Genomic DNA, 25014 nt, shown 5'->3' on the forward strand with positions numbered 1-25014 from the left:
CTGTCAGAATTGGTAATAATTTTAGTAAGTATACATGAAATGTACGCATACCGTAATTGAATTCTTTAACTGCAAATTATATGGATAATCATATTTCGTAACTACTTTTTATTGATTTACTTGCAATTTAAATTTTACGATATTATTCAATACATTTCTAAACTACTTTAGCTCGCTAATTCGCGATTGAGAGATTTGTCCTTAACTGATAATTTATTGGTACTTTACGTTACTTTGTTAACAACGGGGAAAAGTTCATATGTTTTTGTTAAAAAGATATGATGAAACTTTATATTTGACAACACGAATTAAAAAATATAATTTCTGTCATATCTTCTTTTATTGATTAATTAGACGCAGCAAATGAAGCTTATGCAAAATAGCATTAAAAAGAGGATTATTCAAAACTGTAATACATCGTAAACTTTTGCAAGTTTCAGAAGTATATGCTGGGTATATGTTACGTTTGAAAACTGTAAGCGGTTTGTAAATCACGTCCTGAGTCTTGCTGGAAATACTTGAACGGGAATGGGGTCATGAGGTGAATGAAATTAAACTCAGATTTTCCTCAAAGCAGAATGTTATATTTCATTTTTTGGCATTGATTATCCATTGATAATTACGTAAGATTACTCATATGAAAGCTGGAAGGAACTTCATGCCATCAATTTAATGTCACCGATATTCTTAGTCAATCTGTGTATGAAAGTTTTAAGGTACAGCTGTAGCTACATTTTTTCTTAAACTTCCTGCAGAGAAAGATTAAAGCACTAAGTAGAAACCTTAGTGGAAGCACGATATTCGATGATTTTTCTGTGTATTCTAAGCTTCGAGTTTATTCTTTCCATCAGTTGGAGTCTTCTTTCTACCAAGTTTATAAGCTTCTGGAGACTTCGTTCATTCATGTTGTGTTGGCCTTTATGTTTTTCCTTCGTGGCCGGTCCAAAAAAAGCCATAAGCTGAGCTTGGGCTTTCCAGAAGGGTGGATCGCGTCATACCTACCTACCTACCAAGTTGATATAAATTGAATCTAATATGAGTCTAAATTTTTGGTGCGTGATAGTCATACATAAAACGGAATCGTGTGATACGCATTTCCAAAATTAACCCTTTCAAAGCGAAGTCGCCCTAGCGTTCAGACATCGCAGGTCACCCAAACGCCTTCGTCCATTTTCTACGTAATGCTTTTCCCCATCACCTTAGTTCATGGCTAATTGCTTTCAGAAGTTTTTAAATGGCGTGCCAATAATTACTCTGAAGCGACTTACACTAGAATGATTGTCTTATTTAACCTTCTGTCTCCTCTGTTTAGCGTCAGCGTTTAGCTGTTGATGTTCGCACTTGCAATCCTGTCTTAAGGGGAAATTTTCAGACACCGTAAACTGGGTGAAACCACATAAATTACCCCAGGAAAGAAGTGATCACTTAAGTAGGCTATTGTTAACGTTCTAACGTTCGAGAAGAACAGATTTTAACTTCTATCGATGCGAAAGAGTTAACAGATACGTACTAATAATGCTTTCGATGTTTGTTAGGAAAAATCCTCAACACCAGTGGTTGTTGCCTTGTTTGTATTAGTTTTTGACCACATACAATGGCACGTCCCATGTGCTGGTCCTATTACACTTAACTGTTTGACTAACATGACTGCCGCACTCAGTTTCGCTGAGATAAGATTATTAAACTCATAAGCAATATCATAGGAAAGTTTTCCACCAAGAACAATATCATGGTGCTAGATCACCATCAACAATTTCGTTGGGTTCGTGTGGATTTGGAGTGAATAACGACGACACTACTTGATGAAGTATCGAAACACACTTTATTGGCCGGCATGAAACAAAAATTATCAGATAAACGACTTAATTCATCCTGGTTTTGGTGAAAGCACTTAAGCTTTACTTTATGTACCACAAGACCACTTTGCCATTTGATAGTTCTAACGAGATAACAAAGTGGTGCTCTCCTCATCATACTCACCCTCCTAAATGTGAAAAAATAGTAGCAAAAATATCACCATTAATTTCAATTTCTACAGTGGTTTAACAAATAGAAATTTATTTCAGTATCTTGAATGACGCATATATCTCGAAGCTAACGACAGTTATGTCTTATTTTAACAGTAAATAAGCATTTGTTAGAAATATTTAATTGCACATCAAAATCTTTACTTAAAAAAACCTCTCTGAATAGTTATCTATTTCCAAACTTGCTTAAATTTCTTTCTTTATTTATTTGTTCAGCTATGTATGCACACCTTCCTGTGGGATTATATTCATGCCTTTAAATCAAAGCACAAAATATATTTAATTATTTGTCTAAATTTAATTTTATTTCCCCGATAATCAAGGTTTTCTCTGAAAAAAATTTCTGGAATGTGTATCACTAAGTTTTATTCTATGTCTTAGTGATTAATATATATATATATTTTTTCACTTCTAAATGTTAAAAACTCAATTTCATGTATGTTGTAGTCTCCTTAAGAGCTTTGCAAAAAAAGACTTAACAGCAAGTTAAAAATCTACGATAAATTTAATTATTTAAAAAAATCCGTGTATATATATATTTTTTTAGACAGAGCATCTTAACGTGTTTTTTAATACTAGTCTTCCTACCGAATGCGGATTTCTCCTTGGATGTTTATTTTTATTTTTATTTATTTATTTTTTTTTATTTTATTTTCTTTGGAGTTCTGCATATTTACCTTTTCATATTTTTCTAAAAGATATGAAAGAATTAACGATTGTTATCCCTTAAATGTATAATATCAGTCTATAAGAAGCATCTGTGAGCATATAGTTGCGTTTTTTTCTGACATCAGTTGTCACGTTATTTTCTTCCTTCACGTTCGTACGGGGTTCGTGTGGATTTGGAGTGAATAACGACGACACTACTTGATGAAGTATCGAAACACACTTTATTGGCCGGTATTAATCAGGACAGCTCCAAAGTCACGTTTTACAGTCGTCAAAGATCTACTATAAACTCTCTGGAAGAATCAGGGACACAGCCTTCAGGCAATCAGGCTATCACGGTGAAGACAGTTTCACTGCACCAGAGTACAGCTCCTGACTCTGCTTGGTCGTTCTCAGAACTCCACGTACTCTCGAGACTCTCCACGCTACGACTCGATATGCACTCGACGACACACAGAGCACAGCTCGCGACTCAACGGTTCAGTCGTTCCCGGAGCTCAACACACTCTCTCGACGATGCACTAACCGCGATACACTAAGAGACTCTTTCGATGCACTCGACGACCAACTCGGTGCTAGACTTTCAGACACTCGCTCAGTGAGTGACTATCAGCTCGCTAGACGAGGCACATTCTCTGACTGCGCACCAGCAGGGTTTATATAGCATTCGGCTTGTGTTCGAGAACATTCTGGACTGCACCGGTAAGAATTCGTTCCAAAAGGTTCGCCATCCATTCATGGTATATCGCCAATGTTTTCGCCAAATGTTGCCAAATGGGTGGTTTCTCGCCAAATATGTCAACCCTGCCTTTCCTTGCTATTTTATGGCAACCTTAAACCTGCTTTGCGGGGAAGCTATCCCACCACGGCTGGACATTTCCTAACAATATAAAATAAGTTGTGTATAATAAAATTGTATAATTTATACTTCTATATTTATTTAGCTATTATTATGTGCAATTAAATATATTATTTAGCTTCAGCTAAATAAATTATTATATATTTATTTAGCTGTATTTATTTTGTATGTGAATCGGTATAAATAGTCTTGCATATTAATTTTAGTAATGCTGTTAAACATTAATAATAAGTACAGCTTTCATAAATAGCTTAATATTTCAGTCACTATACTTTTGCTTAATTTGCATTATTGGAAAATATTTCAGCCGCCTTTTCTTCTTCTTCGCCCAATCTGAATATCTACAGAAAAGAGTTATTTGTGTAATTTAATTTTGCTCGTACGAAGGAGAGAAAAGATATTACTTATTCAAGCAAAAAGCTTAACAGAAATATACGTACGCTGATCAATGCCATTGCTTTTTCGACGGAAAATGCTATTTCTTTTCGTGTAAGTTTCCGTTTCTAAAAGTTTAAATTCAATTGCATCTTTCTTAAAGATTTTATTTCATCAGTAGTGTATTTAAAAACATTCTGTATTGGTATTTTACTGCTTTTTGTCTTTATAGAAATTCAAGATTTTGGATACAGCAGTGACTTAGCTCTTTACAAAATCGATATCTTTCAAACTTTCCTTTGTTGCCAGTTTTCGAAAGGGAAATTTCGACTGCAGAATTTTCCCACTGAGTTTCTACCTCATTTGGTGTTCAGTCGCTATATATCATATTCAGAGCAGAAATCACAAAAGTGTAAAACGCAGTAAAACTCTGAATAAAATAAAAAGAAACGTTAGGAATATATTTTGTAGTTTACCTCGAAAATTCACATAAATCCTTATTTCTTAGACTAGTTATATGTTACCTCGTGAACGAAAATGCATTTTTATATTGAAGCAGTGATAAAATTTTAAGATATTATTCATTTCAGGTTTAAGAATAGATACGGTCTGTTTCGAGAGCATCCATTTTGTTTAGAGTTGCAATAAATATTTTCAGAAATTTGTTGAGAAAATCATCCGGAAAAAAGTTATTTTCTTGTCTATGGCGACTGTAAATCTCTTAACTTCCTGCAAATAGGAATAGGAAAGTTTAAAAGATGTGAAACTGAATATTTCTTGAAAGATAATGGTTCCATTTTAAATCAAATAATGTTCGCTTTCCAATTGAGAAAACTGGCAACGTGACCCCTTTTAGCGAAATCATTCAAAAATTAAAATAGTATATGGTCACATTAAAATTATATCTGTAAAATGGTCACATTAATTATATCCGTGAGGGAAAAATCATAGCCTAATCATAGCCTAACAATAAAAGATATATCGTCATCCCATCAATATTGTACATCTTGTCATTTCCACTACAGATTTTTTTTAAAAAAATTGCCTTTTGTTCACAAATCCAGAAGCATATTTTTCCGTTTTCTATTTTACATACGTAGTATTAGGTATTCAGTTTTCTATGGCCAATTTTGCATGTAGCGGAGTTACATTTTAATTTTGATTAATTTCAATAAACAGTTTATCGGCAAGAATTTTCCTTGCGAAAGACAAGTGTAAAAACGTAAATTTTGTGTGTTTGTACTATATATATATATATGTGATGTTTTGTCTTGAAGAAAGAAAGTTGCAACGGATTTGCGTTGGAGAGGCTTAACTATGTAGTTAGAAAGATAATACTCGAAGACAGACGTGGCCGCTTGGAACCATAATTTTATTCCATGGTAATGCACATCCAATAATTTTTTGTAGACAAGATATTTTTCGATCATAGTTAAATACAATAATTGTTTTTGTACCCGGATTCTTAGATACAGAACAAGGAAGACAATTAAGCATGGCAGCGCAGAGATGTTTGGTAGGGCAGGAGAAGTTAAGAAGGAATGACGTAATTGCTCACGAAGCAGTATTTATACTAGGCTTGTGCATCTGTACAGCTAAGCTGCGTTTTAGGTTTTAGTACTCTTTGCAAGCAGCGTTATATGACGATCATACGATTTTGGAAAGATTTCGGATTTGGGAGAAAAGGTGAACTTGGGGGGAGAACACCAAATTTAGAATAGTCAATTTTGAGGTTGCCAATTATTTCCTAACGTAGCCATCGTATTTTATTATGTCTTACATATATATATATATGTGTGTGTGTGTGTGTGTAAGATAAAAGTATTTATGTCAGCTTTATAATTTAATTTAGTAGTAGCCTCTTAATTCTCCCTTTTTAACTTGGTTATTTGTTCTTTATTCTAAAAAAAATAATAATAATTCTGGACTGCGTCACTTCTAGATAAATTTATGTCGCATGGCTTGCGTAAGGTTGATGACGTAGATGACTCGGAAAATAAACTAAAAATTTCGAGAACTGAAACCTTTCTGACCCCCCCAAAACAAACCAGGTTCTTCCATATTGGTTAAATGCGCACTTTAGATTTAAATTTTGTGCTGTGTGAACGCTGTTTCGTTTTGCTCTCTTTCTGTGGCAGAAGTTAGTATCCAAAATGTAAATCTTCTAGAAATAGGCACGGTTAGAGTTTTAAGTGAATTATGGCCACAAATGCCAGTTTAAATAAAAATGGAATTTAATACGCCTTGACTGCCAAATTTCTTAATCACTATCGATTCAACATTAAAGCATATTACGCAATCAGAATCCTTCTTCTTCAGTATGGTATGTGGTTACTGGCAGCAAGTAGTGCACTTCTGAACTCAAAAACATATTTATTACAATTAAGAGAAGCTCTCTGCATATATATATATATATGTTACCGTGAAAGACCGAAATTGGAGAATGTCGACTTTCACCGGAGAATGTCAACATTCACCAAATACGTCGGTGAAAGATCGAATATTTCTTTACATTCTTGTACATTCGGACCCTCACCGGTGTATGTCGACAATCACAGATATGCTTTGGTGTAGGTCGAAAAGAGAAAAGTATATGTACACGCTGCCATTCCAAAAGGAAGTGTTCCACAAATAAATGCAGTTGTAAAAGCAAGGGCCTCTTGTGCAATTCAAAGTGTCATAATAGTTTAAATTGTTGCAATAAATAAGATTTGAATCACATAATTTGGTAAGTTTATAACTTCTATTATTTTCCTTTCTAATTTTGAATGTACTGTGTGTTTTAAGTTCTTAGGTTCTTAAGTTCTTATTCTGAGTATCAAGTGCGTTTTTTCGCGAATGAATTACGCAGAAGGAAATATAATATTCTTATAACATTCAACATATTGTTATATGTTGTTATATGTTCCATTAGTACATGGTGAATGTCGACATTCACCGGTGTAAGTCAGAAATAAGAGTATTTGGAAAATATTTCGGACACACACCAAGCGACTATGTGAATGTTGACATTCACCGTGAAATTCGACAATTTCCAGATTTCGGTGTTTCACCGTAACATATGTATATATATATATATATATATATTATTCATGGATAGTATAGAATAATTATTTTAGTAAAGTATAATCCTCGTGACTTGAGGAACCTGCTAACGAGGATGTCTCTAGTTGAGAGTTCAAGAACCATTCTACGTGTTGTTCCTGTGGAAAAAATCTTCAACCTGAATTAGCTACGCCTCCTTAATTTTTCAGTAGTATTTTACCTCCTCTGACTCTCTATATCTGGAACGATCTCAGCCTGCTTCTTGAAACTGGTCGTGAAGTTATGTCTTTTGCACTGTCAACTGAAACCAATTATTGCGTCTGTGATGTCAGACTATGTCGTGTGACATGTCGTAAGATCTTGGGAACTGTGACTTGCGGGGACCGCACACAGGGTTTTCTTATCTTTCTGTGGTCCGCCGCAATAATATGTTTCTGTATGTCATATGTATACTTGCACAACCATTGTAACTTTGTAAAATTTTATTTCAAATAAATACCTCTGATAGCGGATGGTAGATAGTTTCCATCAATAGAGCACAAAAGCTGAAAGTCGTAATGATGGTGCAGTTGCTCTGTTGATGGTCTCCTGTCTGCTGTCCTGTGGTCCGCCGCAAATCTACGCCATCAGTATTTCTCCGTTGTTTGTTTTTTGTTTTCTAGTATTTCTAAATTTGTTTTTATTACATATATATGCAGAAATAACTAATATATGCAGAACTAATTCCGCATTCTTTAGTAAATAAATTATATGTATATGCAGAATTTACATTTAACTATTACTTTAATATATGATTTTATCGACATTTTCATAGTTTTAATAAACTCATTTATTAAATAGAAGTGTCTACCACAAGCCATTCAAGAGTTATTCAGTTGCGTAATGTTTTATATATAACAGTAAATGCTACAACATTTACAAATTACGTAAGGAAAGTTATGTAATTTGTAAATGTTATAGCATTTATTAAGATTAGACGAAAAATTAGACGAAGTGAAACAAATCATCCAAATTAGATGAAGTGAATCTGAGATTAACACTGATTTTAGAATAAACTGACATTTTCGATGCAGTCATTCAACAAGATCCTTCTTCTTCAAACAGAAAAAAATATTCAGTCGAATTCTGAGAGAAAAAAACATTCTGAGGAAATCAGCTTCTATAAAATCGATTTTTACTTACTTTTTTATTTTGCATATAAATTCTATTTATGGTAAATTTGTGGTGATATGGAAGCTCAGAACTTCTATTTAACTGGCTGCATATAATTTGTAAGCTGCTATTCTTAGGCTTCAATGATTATTGTATATAATGTGTTACCACTCTCCTTTGAATGTAATATTTAGAACAACAACGAGGTTTTGAGAATTTAAATATCGTTTAAGAATCGTTTCTTATTAATCTAATATATTGCACATCTCTTTCTAATGCTGTCAAATATTCATTGGGACTAAAACACCCGTCTAGTAAGTACATATCTATCTACACGTAAGATATGCTACTGCTTTTTAGAGCTACCAATCATCCCAGCAAAACCTGAAAATTTCTGATTTATATCCATATTTTCGGATCTCCTGGTACATTTTAAAATCCCGAGGGTTTTTCTATAACAAAATAAGTTATCCCTTTCAAATGTAAATAGGAGAAATTTTATCAAAATGTTTAAAAAAAAAGAAATGCTATAAAGCAAATTTTGATAACAAATACAATAAATACATAAATAAATAAATATGTGAATATAAGCACTAATTCAACCTCTATAATTTTTAAATGAATCTTATATTGTGTAAACCCAATTTTTTCTCTTGATTTTCAGCACAGTATTCTGCTTAATTTCTATTCAATTTAAACTATTTCTTTTCATGGAAGAGTTCTGAAAAAAAAAAAAAAAAAAAAAAAACCGAAATTTAAACCAGGCAATTAAAGTAATAAATTTAATATCAGAATTATGTTTTAATCAGTTTACTAAGTAGGGATTTAAGTCAGTTTTTTCATTGAAATTCCTCTCTATGCAGAAATAATATCCCTGGTTATTCATATTTCAAGATTGGCAGCTACTCTAGTTTCAAAACAAAATTCACCATAAGAAAAAGAACACAATATTTAATTATAAATATAGTACTATTAAAAAACAGCAAAATAAAATGTAAAAGAAAATTAGATGCCTTATAGTATAAATGGTCAACAGCAGGACCTTTCGAATACGTGCCGAGTATACTTGAAACTGCACCACGAAGGTACGCGAAAAGAGGAGAGAAAATACCTTATAAAATATTAAAATATATTTCCATAAGATGCTTCTGTAAAGAATTAGAATTTTGTTAGTTATTTCTTACCTCATATGTTACTTTAAGGCAAACAGAATTTAAAGTGTGGAATATTTTATTCGTTAATAAATTTATAAATTTATTTACTTCTAAATTCCTACAAAAGTTTAAAACTGTCCCTTTTTTATTTCGAAATGACAAAACTTATTTTTCTTCTTTGAATCTTTCCAAGATCCTCCTCCTTCACCAACTCTAAGAATAGTCTCTTCCACATCATCAGCTGTTATCCTTGCATGGGAAATTTCTGCAGTTGACAGCAACCCAGTGAAAGGTATTTATTCCTTTTTCTCTCTCTCTTTTTATTTGCTCTTATAAATATGTATAAATAGATATGTAAATATAATTGCATATTTATAAAATATATATATATATATATATGCTCTTTATAAATTAGCAATTAAATATATAAGTAAGATAAAAAATATGAAAGCAAACTTCTAATTTTAATTGGCTCTAACCTCTCTTATTTTTTATTTAATTTGGGGATATCATCTCTCGATCTTAAAAATAGCGCTTTAAGTCTAAATTGCGTCATTCAAATTAATCATGTGATCCTACGTAACACTTAATGCAGATACCTCTTGCCCAATCAAATAATTGTAAACCAAAGTTTTTTTCTAGCTCGAACGTAAACTTTGACTCTCTCCCTTCTTCCTCTGAGTCACTGTGTCACTTTTCGCTTACGCTTTCATCCTGTTAAGACGCTGCTGCAGTCATCTATGTTCGCTTTCCATGGCCATAATATCGCAAATGTTCTGCAAACAGGCATGACTTGAGTGCCAAGTGAACTGTGGCCACAAATGGGAATTTAAATTAAAAAAAAAGAGTTTAATTCATCTCGACTCGTTCCTCTTCAGTATGGGCCAACGCTCTAAGCATCAAGTATCTAAGCCATCAGTATTTCTGCGTTTTTACGTCTAATTGTTTCTACATCAGTTGTTCCAAAATTGTGCTTTCATAACATAGATACCGAGAGTGAGACATATATATATATATATATATATATATATATATATATTTATATATTTATAAACAAGAGTTTAAATATTTCAAAATTAATAGTATAAATCAGCGGTTCTGAGCCAGTGGTAGGTAAGAGAAAAATATTTGGTACGCAAAGAAACAAAGTATTTTTAACTATTAAATTCAAAAGTTAAATACCCCAACATTCTGTTTAAGTTTTTTTTTTTTTTTTTTTTTTTTTTTTTTCCTAACAGTCGTAAATTTATGTGATCTGAGGTTTGTTCAACGTCGATAGCCTCTCATAGATTTTAGCAAGATAATCCGTTTTTATTTTCACAAATATTCTTTTAGCTACAGACTTAAAAAAATTGTCATAAATGATGTTTTAAAAGGAGTAACAGAAATGAATGTTGTATTTAATAGGAAATAAAAATAAATTCCTATAAAAAGATAATTGTATCTCATTAATTCTTTTAAGAGTTGATCGATTTATTAGTATGTCTACACTTTGCGCCGCCACCATTTCCGGGCTCATACTGCTCTATTTAAATTAGAATAATTTTTTCAAGTCAATTTGCTGTTTGCATGTGTTTTGTTTGCTTTTTGTTTTGTATTCCTTACTATTCTACGCGTTTCGAGAATATCGGCGTTTGCTTTTGAAGAACTCGTAATATATTGTGCATTTAAATATTCGTGAAAAAAATAATAAAATAAATCGAGATTTTCAAAATGGAAAAATGGCTAGGATTAAGTAAGTGCAACAGCGTCAATTCACAGGTGATGGATCCAAGATAATCTACTAACACTAAGAATATTGAAAAGAAAAGAAAAAAAATTATAAAAAATATAATGAAAGTTATATATCATATGAGTTTACTTGAAATGGAGATGTAGTGGATCCTTCTGCGGTGAACTATTATGCAATCAATGTATGAAACCACCGTTTCTTAAAAGAGATCTTAAATCTAAGCATAGCAGTTTAAAGCTGAAGAATATTTTAAGAGGAAGTTGTCGGAGTTCAAAATAGCAAACAAGTAATGAAAGGCTTTGTTTCTCGAAGTGAAAAAGCTTTGGAAGTTACTTACCTATTAAGCCTAAGAATTGGTAAAACTAAGCGGGCTCACATGGTATTACCAGCAGTTAAAGGTAGCATTTTAACATTATTCAACGAAATATGCAGCTGATGAACTTAATAAATATTCCATTATCAAATGATACAGTAATTCGACGAATTCATGAAATGGCAGATTCCATAAAAGAGACTCTTATTTAAAAAAATAAAACGCAGTGAGTATTACGCGTTACAATTGAATGAAAGTACTGATACAGTGGTACCTCGACATACGAGTTTAATTCGTTCTGTAACCTTGCTCGTATGTCAAACTGCTCGTATCTCAAAGCAATTTTTCCCATTGAAATTAATTGAAATGCTATTAATCCGTTCCAGCTTCCAAATCACCACCTCAGTTGTTTGTGTTAAGTGTTTTTGAATAAGAAAAATGTATTTACAAGAAGAAACATTTATTTATAAATAAAAAATACATATTCTATAAAAACATAATTAAAAAAAAGTGAAGTGCTTACGGAAGCGGTTAATTTTCGTCACTGGTCTTCGCTTTTTTCGTCACGCCTTGCTCATTTTCACCTGCAGATCGTTAAAAAAAATTTTCCAAGGATGTCGGTTTCTTCCTCTCTTTCAGGATATTGCGGAAGTGAATTAAGCAAGTTTCGTTGAACAACTCCGATGCACGACCAGTTGCAACTTTTTCGGGGTGATTTTTATCCACGAAATCTACAACTTTCTCCCACATTTCCAAGATCTCCTTTATATCTCTTCTAGGAATAACCTCCTCCATCTCTGGCTCCTCTTCAAAACTAATTTTTCGTTGAACCACCGTATGCTGCTGCGAATGTAGATCGTGTAATTCCTCGGTTGTCAGCTCCTAAGACTGTTCCTCGACGAGTTCGTTCACATCTCTCATCCACCTCCAGACCCATGGATTTTCCCAGAGAAATAATCTCCTCTACCACTGACACTTGGGGTTCCAATCCTTCGAAGGCCCTTTCATCTACAGCCTCTTCCATGCAGCTTCTTCCAGTTTCTTCCATGCAGAGGTTAAGGTCCTCGTTGTAACACCCAGCCAGGCCTGATCAATAATACTTAGGCATATAATGATGTTAAAGTGGTCCTTCCAGAACTCGTATCTCAAATCTTGCTCTCATCTCAAAGCAAAATATGCTCGGCGGGTCGTATCTCAAAACACTCGTATATTAGGGCACTCGTATATCGAAGTACCATTGTATAATAATCTTTGTTCAACTATTAGTTTACATGCGTTTCGAAGAAGATAAACAAATAACCGAAGAGTATTTATTTTGCGAATCTTTTCGTGATAGATCAGATGTAAATGAATTTTTCAAATTGCCAATTTTATGTCTGAGAATGATATTCCTTTGAATAAGTGCAGTGCTGTACATAGAGACAAAGCTCGGGCTTTAACAGGAAAATATTGCCTTGTTATTTCTCAAATAAAGAAATTCGCACCTGAAACTATAATATTATCTTAATTGAATGATCTGAATTAAAATGAAAGAAAAAAAAAATATTTGTACTTTAAAAGTCTTTCGGTACGATTTCCAGTTTATTATTTCAAAGTATTAATAACGTATTTTTAGACTTCTAAATTACTTAGGTGAGAATTCTTTCTCTATCATAAATGTAATATTAAATACATTAAAGACAATAGCCGCCTTACTCGTACGGAGTTTGGCTTTCCCAAAACTGCCAAGAGAAAGAAATTCTTTCATGATTTTAATCTCAAAATGCCACTGGTATTTTATATCTGGACGTATAATATAATTACCATGATTTCTTGGATATATTTCAAGATTCACTTATGTATATATTTTCTTAAAGACATCACAAAAAATATTTTACTCGATATGTATTCAGCATTCCCGCTCAGAGAGATAGAAATCACAAAAAGCATGATTGGATTTTGCTGAAGGGAGAAAAAAAAAAAAAAAAAACATCGTCAAATTATTATAATATTTTTTAATAAATAATCCTTTCAGTGTCGCATTAAAATGATAATTTTTTAAAACAAGTAAATCTATTTTTCAAAGGAGTAAAAATTTCTGCTAAATATAAGAATATTATAGGACTATAGGGACGTATACAATGCTAGGTTTCCTAATTTTTACGAAATTGATTACATTAACTTTTATAATGCCCGAAACATATATATTTGAGGCATTTAAATTATATTTGTAATTGGAAGTGCAAGAGCTGTGACAGTTATGATAGTAAAGGCCGAGTAAGGACACTTTTTTGGACACTGTATATATATGTGTGTGGGCTAAGAGGGCAAAGGAATGAATCAAACATTAAAATTAAGAAAATTTAATCTTTGTTTAAAGCTATATTTTAAAAAATACTCGTCTTATTTTAAGGTACTCTGAAACCCTTTTAGAGAGAAAGACAGATTTATGCCAAATTTACTTGAAATGCAGGAAGAAATTTCTGCAATTAAAGTAAATTTGATGCTGAATGCTATGTAATTGAAAACACAAAATAAAGCACAATGTCCTTCTGTTATGTGTTTGGATATTAATAAAAAGTTCAACTGTTGAAAAATTAATTAAATTAATTTAAAATATGCTGAACGTATATTTATGAGCCCAAAACCTTTTACCTTGGAAGGCTGATTAATTTGTTGACATCTATCATGTTTCCAAAGTTTGATTTTCGACAATTAACTGATAGATGGCGAAACGAGACAAAAATAAATTTTGTGTTTGATTTAGCGAACAACAGATGGCGACACCACACGCTACCAAAATTTTCACTAGAGTATGTGAAGCGATCCTAAATAGTATTATAGATTTTTCGTTTAAATATTGTTTCTTCTTGTAAATAAATAATGAAAACTATATTAAGCAAAACATTCAGTTAAATAACGTTGTTTAAGATACACTTTTATATTAAGATCATGATATTATTTACTTTGAATCATATAAAAATATACTAACTACAGAGTTTTTGAATACCTTATATCGGAAAGTTGCGTTTTGGACATATCAAAGTACTATTAAAAGATGGTAAATAAAATAGTACCATGAAACACTGATAAAGTCTGCGCACATTTTTATTAATATTTAAATGACAAACAGAGCGAATATCCTGTTTCTGAAGATAAATATAAATTTTTAATAAAAGTTTAGTAAGTTGATTGCAGATTAGCATCTATTTTTTCCCACATTAGTACCACCATTTACTTACCATTTAATCAAATTAAGTTAAGTTTCCTTTTATGGCCTTTTACAGTTGTACAGTACATCTTCATTAATATGTGTAGATGATTTTAAGCTACGGTATTTATTAAATATTAATAATTCATTACTAGTGTTATTAATCTATACCAAAAGTATTTCAAACACATATACATAATGTTTAAAGAAAAAGAAGAAGGAGGCTTAAAGATAAGATGAAAGGAAATATTGATGAAACAAATGTATGGAAGGGCATACTGATTTTAAAATATTAACTGTCTTTTATAAGAAAGTTATGAAAAAAAAACCATTATTGCTACAAATTTAAATACACTTTCTTCTCCATTTTTTCCCTGCGAATGTATAGTTAAATTATGGCATTTATTTTTATCTTTTCAATTAACACGTATTTCCTTTGATTTTATTGCCATTAATTGTCCTTTTGTTTCACTTCATTCTGAGTATTTTATTTACATACTTTTGATATAAATTGTCAATGCAATCGACACTTATCTTCTTTATTTATTCATAATTTGCTAAAATAAGTTATACTGGAATGATTCATTAAGCAATCTTCACTAGACAATGAGCATTCTTCTGCATAAAGAGTCTAGTGAATTTTGAAAGTATTCATTATTCAATACAGTTTAAAGCTCTTTAGTACCCACTCTGTGCATTATTCTAATATCATTCAATATTTACATTTGAACTATACGGAGAGGACAATTATTTCATTATGCAAACATGAACAGGTTCATTTGCAAATTATTAGATATATAATTGTTTAAAGTTTTCTCTTAAAGCAATTTATCTTCCAAAATTGTTCAAATTATTGTATTGATTTTCTATAATTTTTCTATTATTTCCTATAATTTTGAAAAACAGCTTAAAATTTATAATCTTGTACAAATTTGGATTTATCAAGTTAACAGTGTGAAGAGTGAAGATAATTTAAAAATTCCTTTCCAATTACCTTGACTGCGATTTTTTGCAGAAATATTTTAAACTAATATTTATCGTCAAATTGTATTTAGTTCTGTAATTGGTATTTAGTTCTATGCAAAGTAAGTAGAAGAAAAAATAATCTTTTCTGACCCATTTTACAATAAAACTTTTCCTGATTCTTACAAAATTATTATTTGTTTAATTACACTGTTATATGTTATTTATATAAAAGTATAATCCCTTTTCAGGTTACAAATTATTTTATAAAGCCGAGCTTCCTGAATGGGATGAAATTGAAATCCCTGAACCATCACAGACTTCTTATACTCTTCGATCACTTAATTGTGGCACACGGTACCAATTCCATATCATTGCTTACAATGACGTGGGAAGAAGCGATCCAAGCGATGTCGTCAGTCTTACCACCCAAGGGGGATGTAAGTATGTCCGCTCTTTAGTTTTTATTACAGATCTATTAAGCGCATGTTTACTACCTTTTAGGAAGTAAACATCCGCTCTTTAGTTTTTATTACAGATCTATTAAGCGCATGTTTACTACCTTTTAGGAAGTAAAGGGAGTATTGTAGTCGCGAACAATTTCAGGTATTATATTTCAACATAAATATACCATTTTGACCATTCCAGAATCGATTTAAAAATGATTTTGTTTTGCGTGATGTCTATTCATATGAACAAAATAAAGACCTCTTTTTTTTTTTTTTTTTTTTTTTTTTCCAAAACGTATTGAAAAATGCATTAAAAATGGATTCAGAAGAGATTATTTCATAACGTCTATACTTATGTATGCCATACGTACATAATTACGTATTTCGCATACTCAAAATAAATTAGCTGTAGAACGTTGAAATTTTATGTATGGGACTATTATAACGTCTATTTATGTATCCTCTTTTTTTTTAGTGAAACTAACAATTACCAACATATATATATATATATATATACCGGGCCCTCATTTTCGCTACGTAACTTAGTCATATACTTCCATTTACATTTTTTAACGTAGTCATATACTTCTATTTACAGAAGTGTATTAAATGACGAAAGTATCCACGGTTTGGCATTTAAAAAAAAAAAAAAAAAAAAAAAAAAACAGTTTTCGACAAAATAGCATAATCTAACTTTCAGTACTCGGCAGTACTCGGTAACAATTAAATAGAATTATAAGAATTTTGATCCCATACGACCAAAAATTGACCAGGATATTTAGTTTAAAATTTTGAAATTATTAATGTCATTTTCATCTTGCCTTGAGTAATCGGTGAATTAAGTTAGAATAACCTGAAATACTCCTCGTCATTTAATACACTTCTGTAAATGGAAGTGTATTGAAGTACAGCAAAAAATGTGTATAATTTATATACAATAATAGTATATATACAATATTGTATAATAGGCCGTACAAAGATATCACCAACCACAAAATTTGATGTGTACCAAAAAATCTGATGCGGGTATCATATTTGTTATATTTTGTACTTAAAAGGGGTTGGTAATGCAAAATCTACGAGTACAGCTGCAAAATTACTATTTTTCTAATGAGTACTTTAAATTTAGCGCTGAAAGAACATGCATTTAGGAAAGGAATGCTATTTTCCTTAGCATAGGATGTTTCCGATTTAAATTTTTATGCAATCTTTTAAAAATAGAGCTTAATTTCTAAACTTAGAAGCATATTAACTGTATAGAAAGCCGTTAGGAAATGTAAACAAATTGAAATAAATAAGATATAAGGGATTAAAAGAAGAAATAAAATTAAACAAATAAATAAATTAAGTTAAATTAATGAAAAACTGTTAACTACTAAATTAAAATATTGCAGCTTTTTTTTTTTTTCGGGGTGCCGGGTTGGGCTCCGGCTGCAATACAATTTTATTTAAAGACTGAGAATTACGGAAGTCGAACTTTAATGAACTCTGAATTTAAGCCATGATAAATTTTTCTTAAATTATTCTTTTGAAATATGTGTATGAACTGTTTAGTAAAAAACAAGTTAAAAATTTTTCAGGAATTTTGTTAATTACAAAATTAGAAAACATTGCTTATATCAAATATTACTACCGCTTCATAAAAAATATAAAATATTGTAATAATTTTCCTCCATGTAACTAGAAATGGTACTTCTGTTTATCTTAGTTGCAGCAATCGGCAACAGATGGCAGCACGTAGCAAAATTCAAAATGACGATAATTGCAATACTTTGAAAAATTGTGCTTAAAATGTCTTCATCTTTTATTAAATAAAATAGTGCTATGAAATACTCTTACCTTGCACTCTTAGATAACTTACAATAAACGTAGAGTTTCTGTACTGTGAATATGAGTTTCACTTAATGAACTCCAAAGTATTATTAAAATGAAAAATGCCAATTTAAATAAAATAAAATTTGATATCTTATTTATATTACTTTGTCTTAAAATTAAATGTTTTTGAGCTTTATTTCATATAATTTGAATTTAGAAATTTTTAACTGAGGCATTTCTTTCATACCCAAATTTCTTAACACGTATTCGTAAAATCGTTTAGAAAACAAATATGGTGTTGGTTTATTGAGAATACGGCAAAGCACACTAGGGCTATGTGCATAAGGGAAGGGATGCCTTCGTGGAGGACTTTCTAAGGGAAACTGGCTCGTATGCACGTCACACATGGGGAAAACCACGAAAACGCCCATGCAGCCAGCCCGTTCGCGGGATTTGAACCTCGGACCGAACTACCACTGTTCAGCGACCCTTCTTACCAGAAACTTCATATAGTGCTTGGAAAAATGGAGTATGCTATTATTAGTCTGTCACGATTTATAGTATTTATGAAATCAGTTTTCGAAAAATTGATATCCTGCTGATCGTTGAAGTACTTTGTTTCAGACGTTTTAGACTATTCTAAGGCTCTGTTAATATTTTGAAGTAGCATAGGATGTTTCCGATTTAAATTTTTATGCAATCTTTTAAAAATTGAGCTTAATTTCTAAACTTAGAAGCATATTAACTGTATGGAAAGCCGTTAGGAAATGTAAACAAATTGAAATAAATAAGATATAAGGGATTAAAAGAAGAAATAAAATTAAACAAATAAATAAATTAAGTTAAATTAATGAAAAACTGTTAACTACTAAATTAAAATATTGCAGCTTTTTTTTTTTTTTTTTCGGAGTGCCGGGTTGGGCTCCGGCTGCAATACAATTTTATTTAAAGACTGAGAATTACGGAAGTCGAACTTTAATGAACTCTGAATTTAAGCCATGATAAATTTTTTTTAAATTATTCTTTTGAAATATGTGTATGAACTGTTTAGTAAAAAAAAAGTTAAAAATTTTTCAGGAATTTTGTTAATTACAAAATTAGAAAACATTGCTTATATCAAATATTACTACCGCTTCATAAAAAATATAAAATATTGTAATAATTTTCCTCCATGTAACTAGAAATGGTACTTCTGTTTATCTTAGTTGCAGCAATCGGCAACAGATGGCAGCACGTAGCAAAATTCAAAATGACGATAATTGCAATACTTTGAAAAATTGTGCTTAAAATGTCTTCATCTTTTATTAAATAAAATAGTGCTCTTAACATTTTCTTTTCTATAACTTTAAAAAACCCTTACATAACAAAACAATGAAGAACGGAAGAGCAGTGTGATATACAAATACAAATACCAGAGAACAAAACAATAAGTTTTACTGATCTTTTCTTACTTCACTTCTTATTCCAAACACGTTAAATTACTGAATTAAACAAAACATAGAAATAAAATCAGCATGTATTATGCCTTAGAAAATTAAATTATACTTTGTAGTGTAACAAATGTAATTTATAACTCTTTCTATTTCTCCTTTCTTACCCCTACGCGAGATGCCATTGCGAGAGAGCCGATTTACATAGCGTAGGTAGGTTTGTTGGATATGGCAAAGTATGCAAGGTTATAGCCTAAAGGGAAGGTTGCCTTCATGGAGCACTTTCTAAAGGAGCTGACTTGTTATACATGTTAAAACCCATGGAAAAACACTGATGCAACTACCTCATTCGTTCGAATATTTAAGTTTAAAAGTGGGATTATATTCAGCGGCGTACAAAACTTGAACAGCGAAATGTTTGCGTGTGCGTTTAATTAAAAATAAAATATCACTTTAGGAAAATGCATCTGATCTGCAGAGATTAATAGATCATTATATTTTTGGCTGGCATCAGTACTTGTACGCAACCAACTAAATAATATTATTTGTATGAATTAAAAGAAAACATATTTGAACGTTTTGTACGATATATGTTTATGAACGTTTTGTACGATAAGTAGATAATTCTAAGGTTAAAAAAATACTTAATTAGAATATTAATAAGGTATTTTTAGACTTGATAATTGATAAATTTCTTGCGTGAAAATTATTTTGACATATAGAATGCAGTACAAATTATAATTTAAAGACACTAATAAATCACAAAAATGCATCATTGAATGACATTAAAGAAGAAAAACAAACCTCGAATATTCTAATTTATTTACTAACTGCTAAGATATTAAAATAAGTTATGATAAAAAATATTAAAATAAGTTTAAAATAAGTTTCGATATTAAAATAAGTTTTGAAAACTTTGGGAACAACTCGATCGGAAAATTAATGTCATTAAACTAAAGCTGAAAAAGTTTTCAGCTTAGAGACCGATGAGGAAATTCATAAAAATTTCCTCTCTGAGATGACTTCTTTTTGTGATGCAGATGATGACTTTCCATTTTCGAAAGTTAATGATGTTATTAAGAGTTTAAAATTAAGTAAAACTCCTGGATCGGAGAGAATGATAGATGATTCGGAATCTTCATGATGTTTGTCCATCTATCTTATATAAATTATTTAATGCTTGTCTTCATCAGAAACTCTTTCCAGTGGTGTGGAAGAAAGCTAAAAGTAAGACTTTTCCTAAAAATAATGAAGTTAAGCGGTCTAGTATCGAAAATATCACATATCACATGCCTTCTGCCATGCTTAAGTAAATGTCTCGAAAAAAATTATATAAACAGAATCATCTGGTACTTAAAGAAGTAGAAATGTTTCAAAGCGCGATTGATATGGCTTTACGCCTCGGTGTTCAGCTTAAGTTCTTCGCTTTTGTAAGTAAATGGGAAACCCGTCACGGTTTTGATGTTTCTGGTTATAAAAGGAGCTTTTAACAATATTAGGAATCTTAAATTTATGGAAATTTGCCTAATGTACCTAGATATCATCTACTTGATGAAGGATTTTTTGGATACTCGCACTTCAGGTCCTTCTGTAAGTGATATTACAAAAGACTAGTTTGGAAAAGGGCTTTGGTCAAGGATCACTCACTGGACCCTTTTTGGAATCTTATAATAAATTATCTTTTGTGTGAATTATCTGCTTTTCAAAGCTGTTTTAAAAAGACTTTTGCGGGTGATCTGCTTTTAATTGATCAATGGAAAAGTTTCATTAATGCTTGGTCTTTGTCTCAAGATTTGCTTGATGGTACATAAAAAGAAGATTATTGGCTGCAGAACAAGTTTATTATTTGCTGACGTTTCTATTGAAGAAGTTGCTCAAATAAAATACTGGGTGCGTCAGAAAAATGTATACACGGTTTGAACTGTCATAAAAAAATTAGTTTCCAAAAGACAAGGTTAAATTTCTGGGAAATGTAGGGCTGCAGAACAATATAAAAAATAAGTATACTTGTAGAAACGTTGCGGTTTTTTAAAGCAAGAGACAGGAAAAATGACCACCGCCTTCTCCAGAACTCGAACCACGGCCCTCTCGAATCCGCACCGAGCGTGCTTACCACTACACTACGAAGGCATGCTAGGAGAGTGGGAGAAATGCCTTATATACTGCTCCTTTTAAAGGGCGACTGGTGACTAGGGGACCCATTCTCCAAATCCTGGGGATGGAGAATCATCATCCACCACCTTTTTTGTTCAAGAGTCAGTGTAGAGACATCAGGTTATTTCGGAGCAGGAGAGATGAAAAATGAGCAACGCCTTCGTCGGGAATGGGTCCACGGACCTCTCGAATACAAGCCGAGCGTACTGCCCACTACACTACGAAGGCATGCTAAGAAGGCGAGAGAAATACCTTATACACTTTCTGGTCAAACTGAAATGTTCCAAATGGTGTTTAAAGTAAATGTTCAAAATGGTGGTCTTCAGCATCGATGCATTCCTGAGTACGAGTGACTACTGAATCTTTACTTCGTACCACGTAACCTTGACACACTTTGGGATGAGAATCAAGCGATGTGCACCAAAATCTCATTGAAAAATTTGGTACAAAGTGCGGAATCAGTCCTTACTCGTACTCAGAAATGTGTCGATGTTGAAGGTTACCGTTTGAAAATTTACTTTAAATACCTTTTAGGACATTCAGTTTGACCAAAGAGTACATTTATTTTTAAATTGGAGTATTACTACTCCGAGAAATTTAACCTTATAGGTTGGAAAATAAATTTTTTATGAGAGTTAAAAGTGTGTATACATTTTTCTGACGTACCCTGTATTTAGGAGTTACCTTGGATAGAAAATTTCAGTGGAAGTATTTCCCATCTTTCAGGAAAATGCGAAAAGATATTCACAAGATTATTTAAAATTTCTAAAACACGTATGGTGTCAAAATAGATGTTCTTAAATTAATCTATAGCCAAGGTAAAGTGCCGGTCATTTCCTATGCAGCAGAGGTTTGGGATGTTTCTGTAATGAAAAAAGTAAACTGCAAGTTTCTAAAGATAATTCAAAGATTTCTTTTAAGAATTGTTCCTGGCTCTAAGACTATTAGTTACGTGGCACTTTTTGCCGTCGCTGGTATTTCACTCATAGATATTGAAATATTGAGCAATATTGCAATGAAGGAAAGCATTTCCAGGCAATCCTCATCAGATTTTCTTGACGGCAATCTTCTAGTTTCTTCTTTGCCGCAATCTTTTAACGGGAATCCTGCACCAGTTGTTGGCTGTTCCAGTGCTGTTCTTGGAGAATGCAAATTAATTTACTTTACAGACGGAATACAATGAATGATAAGGTTAGCTTTCTTTTGTTATTTATGAAGATAAACAAGAAAGATTTCAGAAAGTACAGAATTAAGGATACGTGCTCTGTTTTTCTGGCTGATTTGCTATGGATTCAAATTTTTTTTAGTGGTTTTAGATCAATTGCGTACATTAATATGTAGTGATTATCTTCATTCTTTTCTTTTATTACAGAAAATTTGTGTTTCAGAGAAACCTGCTGAATGTTCAGTTATTATTGAGACTTTGCAAGATTTTGATATGGATATTCATTCTGCTTACATTCGTGAACACTGTGGAAATAATTTTCAACAGATTTCAATGTAACTCAGTTTAGACTAGACGCTTTTAGAGCTATTTAAAGGGATTTGCACTTGCTTCAATTACTTTGTGTATTTGTGGTAGCGGCGATGAAGATATGAAGCATACACTTCCTAAATGTGTTCATCTTTTTCAGCAGAGGAAGATATTTCAGGCAACTTTGATGTGCCTGTCTGTACCTTTGCCACCAGTGTGTTCTGCGTCTGTCTGTAGCTTGTTCAACAATATTTTCCTAACTTTTTTGGAATAAAGCATTAATTTTGTAAGGTTTATCCTAAGATTTTAAGTTATCTTTAGTTAAAGCTACTTTCCTGTCCCTCCTAATTTCAGCTTACAATTTCTTACCAGAAAGTGTTTTTAGAATCGCGTTTAATGCAAATCTGTAAGAGTATTCTATCTTCGAGAAGGAGCCTCAGAGTTTCTGACTAACGCTCGTTTGCCATTTTGGTAAGTCTCTCTAAGCTGTTACTACCTCGGCCGTATTGCAAGCTTTTGATAGCTTCGTTAGCTTATTCGATCTACAGGGACCAACTATTTAGAATTTTGATAGCTTCGGCTATATCTCTTTAGTTAAGAATTAATTAAGTCCTATTTCTTATTGTTTTGAGTTTAAGCCCAAGTTGTGGCTTTGCTGTACGCCCTGAGAAAGGGGCCGTCTGTTAAATCTTATTTTGATCAATAAAGGGTAATTGACTCTTCTCGAGTTTACGTGAACTAAAGCGATTATTCGCTTAGCTGTACGTTAGGCTCCACCACATTTAATTGTTAGATAAAAGAGTGGAACACCAGAATTTATTTCCAGAATTTCATTCTCAATTTAAATTAGTGAGCTTTTTTTTTTTTTTTTTTTTTTTAAATTTAATTTTTTTTTCTTTTACTTATTTTTTTTTTTATTTATTTGTGTTATTTTTTACACAATTATAGTGCTATTGTAAAACTTTGTTTATTATATTAGCGCTACTTGTGTAAGCCTTATGGTATACTTTGCAGAATACGAGGAGATAAATTTGGAGTTAGCTAAGAAAAAGTAAAAGGGTTCAAAGAAGTACACTTTACGAACTGAGAAAATTCACGGATAATGTTGGCAGATTTAAAGTCAAAATTTAAATTAAATGCCCGATTATGATGAGCTATCAGTTCCCCCCTGCCCCGAACACGCAACTCATACTACGTGACGAGAATTTTTGCGCTCTTTCTTTTTAGTCGATATATATTAGACCATACTGACAATACTGGAATTCTACAAAAATTAAAATCGGAGTTGGGTAGCTGTTAGAAAGATCAAACAGTTGTCAGAAAAATATGAACTACAATACCACTGCATATTTTGTCTAACTGTACTCCTTTTGGACTAAATTTGCTGTCAGTTAAGCATGGTGGTTCCAGAATGTTTTGACAACTCACTGTCCTGAAATATCGGTGTCAACTAAGTAGAAGGTTAAGTGGAAGTCAAGTGGTAAGAAGGCTAAGTGGTTGTCAGCTAAAGGACCGTTCAGACTGGGGTTTATCTGAGCTAACGGAGTCAGTTCCATGTGTCGACTAGCTCCACTAGGTGCGCAGTTCAGATTTTTCGAGTCGCTGCACTATGGGAAAAAACTGGTTTGGAGATGCAACAGCTGTCTCCGTTAGCTTAGATAAACCTCAGTCTGAACCTTGGAGGTAAGAAAGGGCCGTTCTCATTGGCGTTTATCTAAGCTAATGGAGTCAGTTCCATGTGTATACTAGCTCAATTATGCCTTCAGTTCAGATTTTTCAACTTGTTGCCCTAAGGGAAAAAACTGGTTTTGGAGATATGTCGGCTACGTCAGTTTACTCCGTTAGCTGAGATAAACCTCTGACGCCTCCGAGTCATATGGTGTAGCAGGGAATAATAGGTGGTAAGAATTCGAGAATGTGTTTTCCCGAATGTTCCTAAACGTCGTTAAGTTAGTAAGTAATTTCCAAATGTCGCCAACTTAGCGATGAAAATTTTCTTGAAGGCCAGTCAGGAAAATATTTGCCCATAATCTCGCATTCTACTTGAGCTATTTTAAAAATTATTTAATGTTGTTAGGCTCAGAATAGAAAGATATAGAAGTCTGTATAAGAAATAAAAACTTATATACAGAACATGAAGCCACAAATTCAGTTATACACAAAATAAACTCTCAAACTTTCACCCCCCCTAAGTGAAACGCAATTTATATCGG

General features: G+C 32.0%; 1 protein-coding gene across 3 annotated transcripts in view; it reads left to right on the forward strand.

Annotated features, from left to right (window-relative positions):
• Positions 1-25014, forward strand: part of LOC118193355 (cell adhesion molecule Dscam1-like) — a 978906-nt gene that overhangs the window by 813105 nt on the left and 140787 nt on the right. For all 3 annotated transcript variants that reach the window (XM_085823255.1, XM_085823256.1, XM_085823257.1), the window contains exons 18-19: positions 9475-9573; positions 15731-15919. In XM_085823255.1, coding sequence (XP_085679381.1) covers positions 9475-9573; positions 15731-15919 — 288 coding nt within the window. The remainder of the gene's footprint in view (positions 1-9474; positions 9574-15730; positions 15920-25014) is intronic.

This window comes from Stegodyphus dumicola, chromosome 9 (assembly GCF_044657685.1).
Source record: "Stegodyphus dumicola isolate Sdum_Otavi_A_Nest chromosome 9, ASM4465768v1".
NCBI lineage: Eukaryota > Metazoa > Arthropoda > Arachnida > Araneae > Eresidae > Stegodyphus > Stegodyphus dumicola.